This window comes from Emericellopsis atlantica (genome assembly GCF_019669845.1).
Source record: "Emericellopsis atlantica unplaced genomic scaffold F5Z01scaffold_77, whole genome shotgun sequence".
NCBI classification, from domain to species: Eukaryota; Fungi; Ascomycota; class Sordariomycetes; order Hypocreales; family Bionectriaceae; genus Emericellopsis; species Emericellopsis atlantica.
The window spans coordinates 1-14275 of NW_025764779.1; the positions used below are offsets into that span (position 1 = coordinate 1).

At 51.8% G+C, this 14275-nt stretch overlaps 4 protein-coding genes across 4 annotated transcripts; 3 read left to right on the forward strand and 1 right to left on the reverse strand.

Moving 5' to 3' along the window:
• The first annotated feature begins 79 nt into the window (after nucleotides 1-79).
• On the forward strand, nucleotides 80-1963 carry F5Z01DRAFT_740770 (T-complex 11). The gene has a single exon (XM_046266848.1). The coding sequence runs from the start codon at nucleotides 189-191 to the stop codon at nucleotides 1836-1838; it is 1650 nt and encodes a 549-aa protein (XP_046113306.1). The 5' UTR covers nucleotides 80-188; the 3' UTR covers nucleotides 1839-1963.
• A 16-nt stretch (nucleotides 1964-1979) lies between these two features.
• Nucleotides 1980-3403, forward strand: F5Z01DRAFT_698503 (uncharacterized protein; the record flags this gene model as incomplete). Its single annotated transcript, XM_046266358.1, has 1 exon — nucleotides 1980-3403. A coding segment is annotated over exon 1 (1335 nt), but the record flags the coding sequence as incomplete, so codon positions are not given.
• A 2451-nt stretch (nucleotides 3404-5854) lies between these two features.
• F5Z01DRAFT_669337 (uncharacterized protein) lies at nucleotides 5855-7012 on the forward strand. The gene has a single exon (XM_046264418.1). It carries the CDS (start codon nucleotides 5959-5961, stop codon nucleotides 6721-6723), a length of 765 nt encoding a protein of 254 aa, XP_046113308.1. The 5' UTR covers nucleotides 5855-5958; the 3' UTR covers nucleotides 6724-7012.
• Nucleotides 7013-8619: 1607 nt separating this feature from the next.
• Nucleotides 8620-9990, reverse strand: F5Z01DRAFT_631806 (uncharacterized protein; the record flags this gene model as incomplete). The annotated part of the gene is made up of 1 exon (XM_046261816.1): nucleotides 8620-9990. The coding sequence occupies one exon, from the start codon at nucleotides 9988-9990 to the stop codon at nucleotides 8620-8622; it is 1371 nt and encodes a 456-aa protein (XP_046113309.1).
• Nucleotides 9991-14275: the final 4285 nt, after the last annotated feature.

A 14275-nucleotide genomic window follows, 5' to 3' on the forward strand; every position in this document is an offset into this window, starting at 1 on the left:
GCGACCGGCATTCAAAGCGACACACTCCATCTGCTAGTACCACAGACACAGACGCGGCAAGTCAAAACACAGAGCCCCAACGGATTGGCTCGGTATACGAAGAAACAGTGCCCCTAAAGGGCGTTGAGACAGACACATCGGGTGTGAACTTCCCTCGAGCAAACTCGGACGACGTGGCGAATCCGTCCATGAGCTCGTCAGCCAGCACAGCGGCCGTTTCCACACCAGTCTTCCAGTCAAGCAGACTTAATTCATCCCCGAGCGAGACCAAATCCATAGGAGCTGGCTCGTCTCATACCCTACAAGCGGAACGAATATCCACAGAGTCGTCAAATTCCGGAACACGACCTGCGGAAATCAAGGAGTCGAACAACCCCAAAAGAAGTACTGGCAGATCGATTGCGGAAATAAATTTCACAATTGGACCGCCCATCACCAAGGCCACTCTATCGGACCTCGACGAGGCGCGCATTGTACGAAACTCGAAACTGCGCCATGACATCAACTTCGACCCCGATTTGCATTTTCGACCCAACATCCTGGGCGATAGGGGTAAGACGAGGCAGGAGCACTCACGGGCGTTTTGGAGGGCTCTGACAGAACAGCTGGGCATGTTTGTCGACGAGAACAGACGGTCCGAGTTTATGGAGCGCTATGCGCACAGCGATGAGTGGTGTCTGCCCCTGCTCTTGCGAACCATCAAGGACATTGTGGAGACGCTCGTGCCGGTGCAAGACCGCAGTCTTATGGAGGAGGCGCTGAATGTAAATTTGCTGATGCAGCAATTCTACAAAGGCATGCTGAATCTGGAAGGAATGGCCGAGTGGTTAGCAGGTGTGCTTAAGACGCATTGTGCCCCCATGCGTGACGGGGAGGTTAACAACATGTTGGCACGTTTCCGCCTTGGAAGTCGCGAAGGCAACGTGGAACAACTGGTAATGGGTATGTGCAAGCTTCTGAGTGTGCTTGAGCATATGAAACTGGACTTGGCCAACCACTATCTTCGCTGGATGCGGCCTGCTTTCATCACGGAGACGGTTCATTACGAGCAGCGCAGAGTCAGCAAGGAGATTGCAACATGCAGGCTGGACATTGGACGGTCAAAGTTATGGTATCATCGCGCACAGCTCAAGTACGCCCATGACTGCACTGAAGATTTTGGCGACATGTCCATCTTTTTCCGTGCCGTTGCGCGCCTCGTGCGACCTTCTCGCGCACAGAAAGACGATGCGATTCCGCCCGAGACCTTCCACTACGACAAGGACAGGCTGCTACGCATTCGCAATGACGTTCTCGACGCTGTGAACATTGTCATCTGCATGCGTGTCTACGAACACGTCCTACGCATTCTCGGCGAGCGCCAAAGCGAGATGGAGACAAACAACTTGTACTTATCCTTGGTCGCCATCCTCCAGTCGACGTCCACCAATGTCGTTCAAGCCAAGCGCTGGGCGGAGGCTGTCCCGCACATGGCCGTTGAGATCTTCCGCCATGCTAAAGCCCCAGCCTATATGCTCGCCATGGTCGAGTCCGCACTTGGCGAAGTCCTTTCTAACCCCCACGACGAACTCTTCCTGGAAGTGGAAGCCGACTATCACCGGCGTCTTTTAATGGACCTCTGCAACCGCGTTCGGGAATACAAGGGGATGAGCAGCTGGAGCCTGTACACAGCCGCCGTAGAGAAAAGGATACCCACCAGCGGCAATATGCCCCGCGACTTTTATGAATGCCTGCGAGACGGTATGGACAGTGGCGTCAGTGATCTGGCCGTGAGGTTGGCACACGTCGGGATTCTGCACTGGTGGGTCTGGGCGGACCTGGCGTATCTCGGCGAGTGATACTTTGTTCTCCTCTTTCGATACCCAGTTTTTGCTTACTGGGGTCTGTCTGCGAATTTCGGTCACTCGTTTTGGTCGAAACAAATATGCGTATATCTCATGAGCAATCTTCAACACCAGTTACATTCGAAGCAGTAGCGAGGAAGACTAAGAACCCTTGTGATTGCCAAAAGGCCACTTCAAGGTCAAAGTCATGTTTTGGAAAGCAAGACCAGGGGAAGGGCTGTCTCATGGGCACCTTGGCTCATCCTGGTCGTTGTGTGCCACCTGTTTCCATCCTGACAAGCATGGCCAACCTGGCGTGGACATACAGGAACCAGGGCCGATGGGAGGAGGCAGAGGGGCTTGGGGTGCAGGTGATGGAGACTCGCAAGACGAAGCTTGGGGCGGACCATCCCGACACGCTGACAAGCATGGCCAACCTAGCGTCGACATACAGAGACCAGGGCCGGTGGGAGGAGGCAGAGACGCTTTTTATGCAGGTGATGGAGACTTTCAAGACGAAGCTTGGGGCGGACCATCCCTCCACGCTGGCAAGCATGGCCAACCTGGCGTCGACATTTTGGAAGCAGGGCCAATGGGAGGAGGCAGAGACGCTTTTTGTGCAGGTGATTGAGACTCGCAAGACGAAGCTTGGGGCGGACCATCCCGACACGCTATCAAGCATAGCCAACCTGGCGTCGACATACAGAGACCAGGGGCGGTGGGAGGAGGCAGCGACGCTTGAGGTGCAGGTGATGGAGACGAGCAAGACGAAGCTTGGGGCGGACCATCCCGACACGCTGGCAAGCATGGCCAACCTGGCGTCGACATTTTGGAAGCAGGGCCAATGGGAGGAGGGAGAGACGCTTTTTATGCAGGTGATGGAGACTCGCAAGACGAAGCTTGGGGCGGACCATCCCGACACGCTATCAAGCATGGCCAACCTGGCGTCGACATACAGAGACCAGGGCCGGTGGGAGGAGGCAGCGACGCTTTTTATGCAGGTGATAGAGACTCGCAAGACGAAGCTTGGGGCGGACCATCCCGACACGCTGGCAAGCATGGCCAACCTGGCGTCGATATTTTGGAAGCAGGGCCAATGGGAGGAGGCAGAGACGCTTTTTATGCAGGTAATGGAGACTCGCAAGACGAAGCTTGGGGCAGACCATCCCGACACGCTGACAAGCATGGCCAACCTAGCGTCGACATATAGAGACCAGGGCCGGTGGGAGGAGGCAGCGACGCTTGAGGTGCAGGTGATGGAGACGAGCAAGACGAAGCTTGGGGCGGACCATCCCGACACGCTGACGAGCATGAACAACCTGGCGTCGACATTTTGGAAGCAGGGCCAATGGGAGGAGGCAGAGACGCTTTTTATGCAGGTGATGGAGACTCGCAAGACGAAGCTTGGGGCGGACCATCCCGACACGCTGACGAGCATGAACAACCTCGCCCACACTTTGCAGCATATGGAAATGGCATTGGAAGCTACTCAATTAATGCGCGAATGCGTTCGCCTTAGCCAACGTAAGCTGGGCTTGAATCACCCTCACACGAAGGCTTCTGTTTCGACTTTAGACGCCTGGGTTAGCCGGCTCCAAATTTAATAATGGCTTTGCTGAGATTAACTTTGTTTCTTATCTTAGCAACTATCCCATAGCTTTCGTTTTAGTCTAGGTCACTGGTGTAGTATTCATCGGTTCTGAAGCTAGTGCCAATGAGGCAGTCCCGACGGGTGCAAGGCTCAGCCGTGGTTGGTTACAGTATGTACTGAATCACGTGCTTCTCGGAGGGGTAAAGTGAGGCAGATGGTGGGGTGTATATAGTAGACTAGAGCGGAAGGCTTTGCAAATGTCACGGCTACCTTGTACTAGTGGGTCCGACTCCTGTTCGCACTGTATATCTCCACTGCGTCCAGAAATAGCTGTTCTTATAATTCATTGTGTCACAGGAAAGCGGACACTCGTTTTGGACCTCACTGTACCGGCTGTTACGATCTAATGTATGACAATTTCAAAGACTGCAATAACGGTGGCAAGGGCGGCACCAAGCGCAAAGGCTGTCTTTGGTTCGAATACCGCCCGAACTGGATGGAAGATATTTGATGAGGGGCCCTGCCTTTCACACGAGATATCTAGGGCCATGGTTGGACGCGCGCTGCTAGCATGATTTATGCTGTGAGCACCTACGGTGAGAGGAACGGGTTTGGGGACCATAGAATAGACGACGGTAGGATAGACGGTTGAGAATGGTGAGGCAAGGTACATGAGAAATTTCACACGCGTTCTCTAGCTAGTCATTAAGTCAGGAAGAAGCGCCTCCGTGTGTCGCTCCTTGATTTGTGCCCACCTCCAGTGAAGGCGCTCGCTGCACTCGGCATCTCCATCTCTGTCCTATCAAGGCCGTACTCCACACAACCGGAGAGCGAGGGCACGCACCGCTTTCCTCCGTAACGGCCTCTGGATGTCTCAAACAGGTGCCTGCTCCCTCGTTAGGAATTGGTCTAGCCACAACATCATGTTCTCACCTATTCTAAGGGAGTCGGGGAAGCCCGTAGTGTTTGTATTTTGTGTTGGTGGCATGGGCACGAAGAAGACGCACGATACGGCCGCCTTCGTGGAGACTTGGCTTCTAGTACCCCTTATGGACTGTCTGTAGGATGAACATCCTGCGTACAGTGTGATTGGTGGTGTCACTGAGAGGCAAACCAATAGCAGGTACGGTTTGTGCCGCTCGTTCACGGACGCGGAGCATTCGTCGGCTCCGTCTACAAGGGCCGTCCACTTTTGTCCACCTTTGCTTCCATCATCAACAGTCGGGCTAGGGTGCTTCTCACGGTTTCCATATTCGGAGGGGTGTGGTTGATGCCATTGGTTTGGCATACAGTTGTGGCCGACTGATGCGTTGCCCACCACTCATGAAGGTGTAGCTGATCACCTTGGCAGAAACTGAGTACGAAGTGGCCGTGATCGACTACGCTTGTTCTTGGTGAGTGGGGAAGTTCAAGGCCCCATGGCAAGAACCCGTCAGAAGTGGATGTAATAGACAGCACTCCTTTTTGGTGTATTGAAGAGCTCCAGGTACCCCTGAATAGCGCTGTCGACTACATCCACTTTTGACCGAGTCCTTGCCAGGGTACCCAGACGTCCCCGCATCGCTCGACAGACAAAGCCTCCTTGAGATGAGAGACATGCAGACGCAATGTCAATTCTGGCAAGATGTGTGGGATTATTGTTTCACATGCTGCGGTAATGAGCAAAATCTCACACTTCATGTTTATCCGCGTTTGTGACGTTGCCTATTCCTCGCGCCAAGCTTTCTTCACAAGCATCCGTATTCACCTTGGACATCGCCTGTTATCATGCAGGGTAGGCCATTGCAACCCCCCAAGTTAGCCCTGTCTACGGAGTAGCCTGCTCTGGATGCTGTTTTGTGACGTATTACAGCGCACTCTTTTATACAGATGCTCGAGTTTCCCTTCAATGGTACTGAAGATGTTCCTAAAGATAGGAGCAGTGTTTTCATTCTGGGCGGTTAGGGTACAAGCGGTTCCTGGCGCAAGACCGTACCAAGGCTGGGATGGCAACCTCTAAGGCGGGACGGTAAGCTAGCGCGCCGAATCTGCAAGGCAAATACATCGTCACCAACATAACATCACATTGGGAAACAAGATTACCATACCCTCTCGTCTCAAGTCTTGTCTGATAGTCAAGTGTGGCTGCCACACCGAAAGGTCATCAATTATGGGTAGCCTACCCCGAAAAGGAGCCCCCAGGTAACGCCGTCACACCCACTCAGATCTATGGAGTAACCATTTATCGTCGTCTATTGTGGCGGCGTCACAGCAAGCTTGGCGAAATGGTATGTCCAATCAAGAATTGTGTGATTATGTACGGAGTACCTCCGTATCACACCCACTTGATTGGCGGCATGCTTCCAAAACAAACGAACTTCTGAGCTACCTACCCTGTAGTTAGCCAGTCACGAACGTAAAACTTGATACGTTACGCAGGCCTCGTCATCCTACGTCACCAACTGCTACGCGCTGTCCCCAAGTGCGGGGTAAGGGATCCCGCGAACCCCTGTGTCGCTACTCCCGAACAGTCATTCCCCCGGACAAGAACAAAGCTAAAAGAAAATGGAGTTGATAGGCTCCGATGAACTTCTGGACATTTTTGAGCCTTTTCTACCGTCCTCGGAACAGTACGTTATTCTCAATGCGGCGCAAAGAGTTCTAGAAGACTGTTTCTATGAATTTGCATCAGTACACATACCATCACTTCTACGTCACCGAGGTTGGCAGTGTTCGGTTGCTGTCGAACTGACAGAATGGACACGAATATTTCAGAAACTGGCATCTACCCTGCCAAGAGAATCAAGGTCATGTTTGCAGACAATCTTGAGAGACCTATCAGATCTGCGGAACATAGCAGTACATCGGCGCCCGATCACCAGAAGTCGCGCCGACCAGCTGCTGCGCTCAGTAATGCTGATGGCTCAACTACTTCAAAATCAACTGGGGAACCAAAGTGATTGGGGGACGACTAAGGTGCAGGATTTCCGAAGGAAGCTCTTAGAGTTAGGGCATGAAACAAAATTCGGCCTCACTGCCACGTCGCAACCACTGGCAAGCGAAGCGCACAGTACACCAAAGAACAACACCAGAGTTGAGGGTTGGGAACACCCGGCTGACAAGTTTGGGAATAGCTTTTCATTCGATGTTACTTTGTTCATGGAGGCGGTTCGAGACAGCGCAAGCAGACCAGAAGTCTTTTTTTTTGGGGAGGAAATTGAGGAGGGCAAGCTCATCATCATCAAACATGTGGGCTCCTATTCAAGGTACTCTACTTGGTCACCAGAAGAATTGGAATTAAGGCATAGACTTCATCATCTAGGACAGTAGTTCCCCAACGACAAGTGTAAAAGATTAAATAACACCTCTTGGAAGATGTCAGGCAACAACTCAGGAGGAAGCAGCTGACAAATGCCTTGCGAGCAGCTCTTCCACGTGTCTATCCATAACGGTATTGAAATAGGAACAGAGAACTCGAGCCACGGACGCTTCACAAAATAGGGTATAAGGTACTCACCTAAGTTCATGGACAAAGATTACTGCTAGTACACTCACCTTAGCACTGACTTCGTCACCCAATAGGAACACTGGGCGGGCTCGCCCATGTCTTGCATAAGCGATAGAAAAGTACTTCGGCAAAAATCCGCAGATGCCATGGGGTCCTTGCACTCTTTCTTTCCACAACAGCTGGATGGGGTCTTCGCTATGCGATTTAAATCGATGCAGCGGGATCCTCTGTAACGGCAAAGAGAGTTTCAATTTCGAAATCCAAATTGTCTTGGTTTCCAGTAACTAATATGTTGCATCTCTCGTGCAGTGCCCACAATTCAAATGCTAGAAGTTCCCACGTGATGGTTCCATTGGCGTATCTCTTGGAAAGTCCCTTGTATTCAGTTCTCTGAAAAGCTCACTCATGAGCTCCGAGATTCTGATTGAAATCAGCAAGCCTGCCTTTCTAGAAAACGCCGTACGCGCTCACCTATCCCAATCCGTGTCAATGGAAGCAGGCCAGAGCGTTTTGCCACAACGATCCAAAAACTCAGTGACAACCTCCTGCATTGCTTCACTGTGTGACTCGGATATCTCTGCCGCGTTGATTTGATCGTCAGTCACGTAGTCGCGCCTAAATGTGTCGGCAGAGGTGACAATGGCATGGGCTTCATCTTTTGTCGGACACAATTGCCGAAGATAACCAGAAATCCGGGAGGAGTACATCTCGAGATGATTAGAGAAGGGTTTGAGTGTTGCTCTGCGTCGCGTATCATCAAAGTTTGTGAGACAGTCGCGAGAGAACTCAGTGTGCATGCGCTGAAAATATAACTGGCTTGCCCCATGCGCAGTATGTTGGTTTTGCCGCTTGTGCACCATCAGAAAACGCGGAGCCAAGCCCTGAGCGTGCCGCCCCGTACTTGATGTTCCTCTCACTCCTGCTTCTCGCGGCTTGGGTAGTGATACCTGGCGTCTTTGCTGCCTGCATAGCGTGTGTCAGCTGACGCTTTATTAGAAGCAATAGCGTCGCGAGCGATGCGCCCAATCAGCCTTAGTGCCCTCAGTATCTGGGTTCAGTTATGGTGTGTAACTGGGGCGTAGATTCTCTAACCAGGCTCGCTGTCCACACGCGCATTAAGCAGGGGTCGGCGGATTCCAACATCAGTTGGTGATGATGCGCTGTCCGAATACTCTCATAAGGAGACATGTTGGCAATGGAGAACGAAACGATGAGCTGCTATTCCAGGACATCTAGCGCGTTGCGTCTTTATAAAAGAGGAAAAACAAAGTTATTCATAGAAGCAATTACTAAGTTGAGAGCCGGCTAACCCAGTCGTCTAAAGTAGAGACAGAAGCCTTCATACGCCAGGTCTGGCCCAGACCATCCAGTGTAGAACGCCAACGTGTGCCAGCCTTATGGTCAGATCACTGACGCCCACATCCATGCGGTCTCGCAAGCATTCGTAGAGGTCCGGGGGCACACCAGCGGGTATTCTTTTCTCTACGGCGGCTGTGTATAGGCTCCAGCTGTCCGTCCCCTTGTATTCCCGAACGCGGTCTCAAAGGTCCTTTGATAAACGCCGGTGATAACCGGTTTCCACCTCCACAAAGAGTTCGTCGTGGGGTTTGGCCAGGGCTTTTCCAAGTGTGAGGTTGATGATATGACCATCCGCAAGTTGTGTGTCTATTGAAGACCTCAAATCTCATCTTGGAGGACATCTTCTCGCTTCCTACTGCTCAACTACTCTCAAAGCGCTTGTCATTGTGCTTCTCTGCCCAGTAGGCGTCAAATTGGGCCTTCTTCCGCTTCAGGAATTCGCTCTTGTCATCAAGCGTTGCTTGATCCAGCATTGACTCGCCTCGACCCTCCTTGTGGAGGCACTTCCAGTAAACCTCATCGACATCGAAGCTGCTTCGTGCTGCAAGGTTGAACCAGAAACGCCCGCTGTCCCATGATTCCCGTATCCGAGCCGAAAGAGTTGGCTGTCCCTCTGCGGGGGGAAATTTGGCCTCGGCACGCTCCATGGCACGGATAAACTGGTCTTTGCGCGGCTCAAAAGCATCGACGAATTCCTGCTTTGAGTCGCTTATCATGATGGCTGGATCCCGAAGTATGAGCCACGAGGGCAGATCATAGGCGTACTGGGCCGGCATGGCATTGGTAAACTCGAGATCCAGCAAGGCAGTGATGCGCATTGTCTTGGGGTCGGCAAGCATGTTGGACGGCCGCATATCGTCGCAAAAGAGACGGAATGGCCCAGCTTCGTCAATGTTGCCGTAGACGGGCACTAGTTTGGCAAAGCAATGGCGTGCGACGCACCGACTCCAGGTGATGTTATCATCGTCGAAACCTATGTTGCGATGCGTCTCGAGATTTACCTGCATGCATCGCGCGCGGTCTGAAAAGTAGTCACCCGCCCGACTGAAGGGTTCCGTAGCCGTGTAGCTCTCAGCGGGGAAACCAGCGAAGCCAACGACCTCATTCATGTCGTAAGTCAGTGGTGGTCCGGTGACTTTGCCCTCGCCTGTCTCGCTGTCCATAGAGATAGCACCGATGCGCGGGAATTCCAGGCGCGAGAGCTGCAGTTGAAATCCAGCGATCTGTTCGTAGACAAAGTCAAGCTTTGCATTGTTGATGCCTGGATTTAGAACGAGAAGATCTTCGTTAATGTCCGAGGGCTTTCTAAGAAGCTCGCCAAGGTCCTCCCCTTCCATGAACTCTTCGATTATAAAAGGTCCCATGTGACACGGGCTTTCTTCAGTTAAACCCCAGTGATGAACTTGTGGAATGGGGATGTCCGTGTGGCGGGAAATGTATTTCAGAACCATGACCTCGTTCTTGACCTTCTGCTCTAGCCACGATTTGTACACTTTTCCCGGTATGGGAAAACGAATCAGTGCACGCTCGCCGGTCTCGCCATTCTGGACAGCGATGCTGATGTTGAATGAGCCAATGAAGTACCCGAGGAACTTTCCGGCCTGTTTCCAACCGAGGCGGCTGTCAACAAAGGATACGATATCCTCCTTAGCTCGGGTGAACTGGTCGAGGAAAGCCATTTTGGCATCTTGGGCATTTCTCTGCGCTATCGCGTCGAAGCTTGTACCCATCGTCCTGGCTTGGGCGTGTCGAATGGAGGTTCTTGGGATGTATTGTGTAAGGAGCGAGAACGGCTGTACAAAGCACCAGCTGCCGGGACTACCCTTGTATATCCACAAATAAGTGTGCGAGTCTTAGGCGTCCATTTTAACAAGGCGGAAAAAAGAAAGTATAAGACGAAGCCAGCCGCTGTTGGTTGGTTGGGGGGGGGGTGGGGGGGTCAGTGCGTGTTGGGTGAGGCGGGGTGAGATGAAGTCACAAGAGAGACCCATTTTAAAACTCCTGATAGGGCCACGGTGGTACCTAGAGAGTAGTGCCCCTCTTCCAACCGCCAAAACGGCCCGTTTCATGTCAGCAGCAGAGGTTGCAGCAGTATGTCACATGTGACAGCGAATGTGGATGTATATTTGCTTCTCTCCTTCTAAGCACTCCCGGATCCTTTTCGTTGCTCACCAACAGCCTTGTGAAGAGTTTGACAGACCCCTTGTCTCCTCCACACCGTCCCCATATAAACATAGCGTCTGGCCAGCTTCCTTTTTTACAGTTACGATTAGCACGGCCCGAAGACTTTAGTTCTTGATATGGTATACCTTGATCGGTTGAGCATTCTCAGATGCCCTTGCCACGCTTTCCCTGAGAGCTTCTTCCGGTCGATGCCTGCTATTTTGTTTGCTATTGCAAGTTCATGTTGCGAAGCGAGTCGAGTAGGGTGCGTGTCCACCAGTGTCTCCTTCTGAATGGCCACCACATGCTCCAGCAACTCGACCGCCTCCGTTATTGCGCATGGACCGGTGTGCGCGGACAGTGCGCTACGTATTTGGATCCACGTATAATTTTCTCTCGGTATGTATAGTACACCATGCTATCCGTAGATGCTATGTATGGTCATTATGTTTCTTCCCATGCCACAACGCGGCAATGGTTCGGCCATGCCGTTGCATTCGACACGTACCTCGCTCGTACCCTCGACTCGATGACGCGCGTTACGTGAACAGCACCACTACTAATACCGCACTCACAGTCTCAGTCGGTCAGACGGTTGGCATAACGGATGATGTCGTTCCGTTACGCTCTTCTGCGTCCACTGACCGAGCCCAAGCTACTGTTGTCCTGGGGTCATTATACCCTCCTCTATACCACATAGGACAGCATCTCGGCCATACAGTGGGAGAAGGGGCACTCAGGCTTCGTAACTAAAACTCCAATGAGCAAGGGCCGCCAAGCTACACAGCCTCTTTCTAGTTCGACACCTCACGTTGGAAATGGGGTGTGATCGAATCTCTGATGCTAAAGGGGCAACACTACACTCAAGGCTCCATTTTGATATCTATCACCTTAGTCACACCTGAGTCTACAATCCATAATATCCGGACTGGTTCAGTATAGGCAAACGGCTTGAACCCTACGGTGTGGTCCGCTCTCTACTTGTGAGGCAGCCGGGTTGGCGGCTTTTTTTTTTTTTTTTTTTTTCTTTTTTTTTTCAATTTTATATTCCTCCCTTTATGTTTTTTCTTTCCCTCCTATGCGCCTACGCATAGTCCCCAGCGGAATAACCCCGACCTAACCGATCCCCCGCGAGACCCGCACCCCGCCTCACTCCGCTCGCCAACCACCCTTTCCCCCACCAGAGTCGACCCGCCTCTGACCCGCTTCCGCTCAACTAAAGTAGCCGCTCAGAAGCTGGCATACTCCCCTTCCTTTAAAGCCAGGTATTAAATCTAAGCGCCGGCCTATGTTAGCGCTTCGCGCCTATTATGCCAGGTTGTACGGAGGACCACGCCAAAAGTCCTCGGTCGGCGCTAATTATGCATGTCGATGTAAATAGTTAGATTTGGTGTGAAATTGCTAGCTAGGTTCCCCGCCCCTCGACATACTCATTTCCACCCTCTAGCTCAATAACCTGTTGGACGTGCCTTGGGATCCGTTCAATCCACCGCTGTATCTGCTCTTGCGGAAGGTCGGCCCAAGCCTGTAGCCACTTCGCGATAGCTTCCTTTCTTGTAGAGGGGGCGCCTTTCTTCGTAGTGTATCTCTTCATCCACGGCCAGGCTGGTTCGATCATATTAAGGTCCGGCGAGTTACCAGGCCATGGAAGGCGGCGAACACCTTCCCGATCGAAAGCTTGTTGTTGAAGATAATGTGAGTGTGCCGGAGCCTTATCCTCTTGAACCCACATACCGGGTCGATCAACCTCGCATTCCTTCGCGAAAGGAAGTAACTTAGGCATCAAGATAATCTTCTGATACCTCCACCAATCGATACCACCTTTACCGCCTCTCACGAGCTTACCGGTCTTCTTCGTGAAGCGCCACGTAGGCTTCTTCCCTGGTGTTTTGCCGTCTCGAAGCCTCATACGATAAAGACCTTGCTCAACTTCCCATATCTTCCTCGCGTCCTCTTCAAGCAACTCATTCAAGGCCGTGAGCTCTTTCTCAGAGGCTTTTTTCTCTTGAGCAGTCTCTGGGCACCAACAGTGGCAGGGACCCTTCTTATCGTAAGAAAAAGAGCCCCAGAACATAAACTCAGAAGACCCTTTCCACCGCTCACGAATACAGCTTCTATTGACCTTCTCGTCAACCGTCCGCCATAGCCGATAACCTCCACGGCGATGTAATAATACCACAGTGGTCTCGTCAGACCAGATCACCTTCTTCCAATCTTCCAAGGTCCAATCCTTCCTCTGAAGGCACCACTCAAGCCGCTCTTTCCTCATCTTCTGCGTCAGACCAGGCTTCCTCGTCGGCTTCGTCTTCCGGAAGCCAGCCTGCTGAAGTATTCGTAGGACCGTCCGTGCCGATATATCGATACCGAAGTGGCTAAGATCGCCAGCGAGATCAGCGCAGGTTTTCTCTCTTCCATAACGATCGCGGCGTACAAGATTTATGATGTGTTCACGAGCCGCGGCTTGCTTAGGCGGGCGACCGGATCGAGGAGCGTCAGCGAGGAGGGCGTCGTTTAGGACAATCGGTCGGGCAGCAGGGTCGAAGCCACGGGCGATAGCACGCGCGAAAATATCGTTGATCGTGTTCTTCTTGATGCCCGTGAGGGTTATGACCTCGGCGGTGGTCTTATTCGATGCTTTAAGGGTCACAATCATAGCCCCCGTGGCAATATCTGTGTACGGCATCTTCACGAGAGGCTTCAAAATAATCAATGAGGTAAGTACTGTGGTATCAGGCAAAAAGTATGTTAGCTCGCCCCACACAACAGCAAGGGTCAAAGGAGTCACTTTTCCCGTTCGTGAGGTATTTCCACCTACGAGTAATACCAATATAACGCGTTTAACTTCAAATATATATTTACTATGGCTTCAACTCAGGATCTCGAGCTACAGCTACGGCAGCTTCAAGAGCAGCAGCAGCTCCTTCTTTAGCAGCAAGAACGGCTCCAAGAGCAGCTTTCACAGCAGCTTCAACAACAGCATCAAGAGCTCCTCCAAGCACTACGAACGCCCTCACCACAACCTTCCGGCCGTGCAAGCAATACAAGCCGCGATACCCGTATTTCGATGTTAGGCTGTTATAGATGCTAATGGAATGCATACTCGATTCTAGATAGATAGAATACTGGAATTTGCTGCAGGCTACATCGTGACCCGGGAAAGTGACCTCTTTGACCCTTGCTGTTGTGTGGGGCGAGCTAACATACTTTTTGCCTGATACCACAGTAGTTTGTTATCCTACGGACAGCTCGTTGTAATGTGGGGTAAGGTGCTAGGGAAGATTCGCACCAAATTTTGGTGTATAATTTCCCTCGGCAGGGCTAATCCCTGACCCTTTAGTGTCTTGGCGACCGAAGACTTTTGGCGTGGTCCTCCGTACATCAAAGGTAATTCAACATTATTTTATCATCACGTCGATGGTAAGGCAATTCAAGCGGGCCAACACGACGGTGGTCAGAGCTGACATGAATTTCTTTTTGCCACCTCGTCCTTACGTATTCTACATACCTACCTTGTAGCCATCTTGGCTACCTTTGGAGGTGCTTCGGATCCATTCTCCAACTCCTGCTTCGACTGCAAAACACATGAATTGGTGGCCATGTGGCATTGCTTAGTGATGAACACCCACCTTTGTCAGGACGATTCTGAGTGTAAATTCATGCTTCTCAAAGACTGTTGTGAGTTTTTATCCCCCTCATCTAGATTTTGCCACTGCAATCTCACCTGTTCTCAGCGACTTACCATGCTTGCCCGGCCATTGAGTGTAGCGATGCTTGAGAATGGGCGCTCTGGGGAATGAGCGGTCAGCTTGCAACTTTTAGTGTCTTCACACCTAGCAGTCATAATCATGGAAA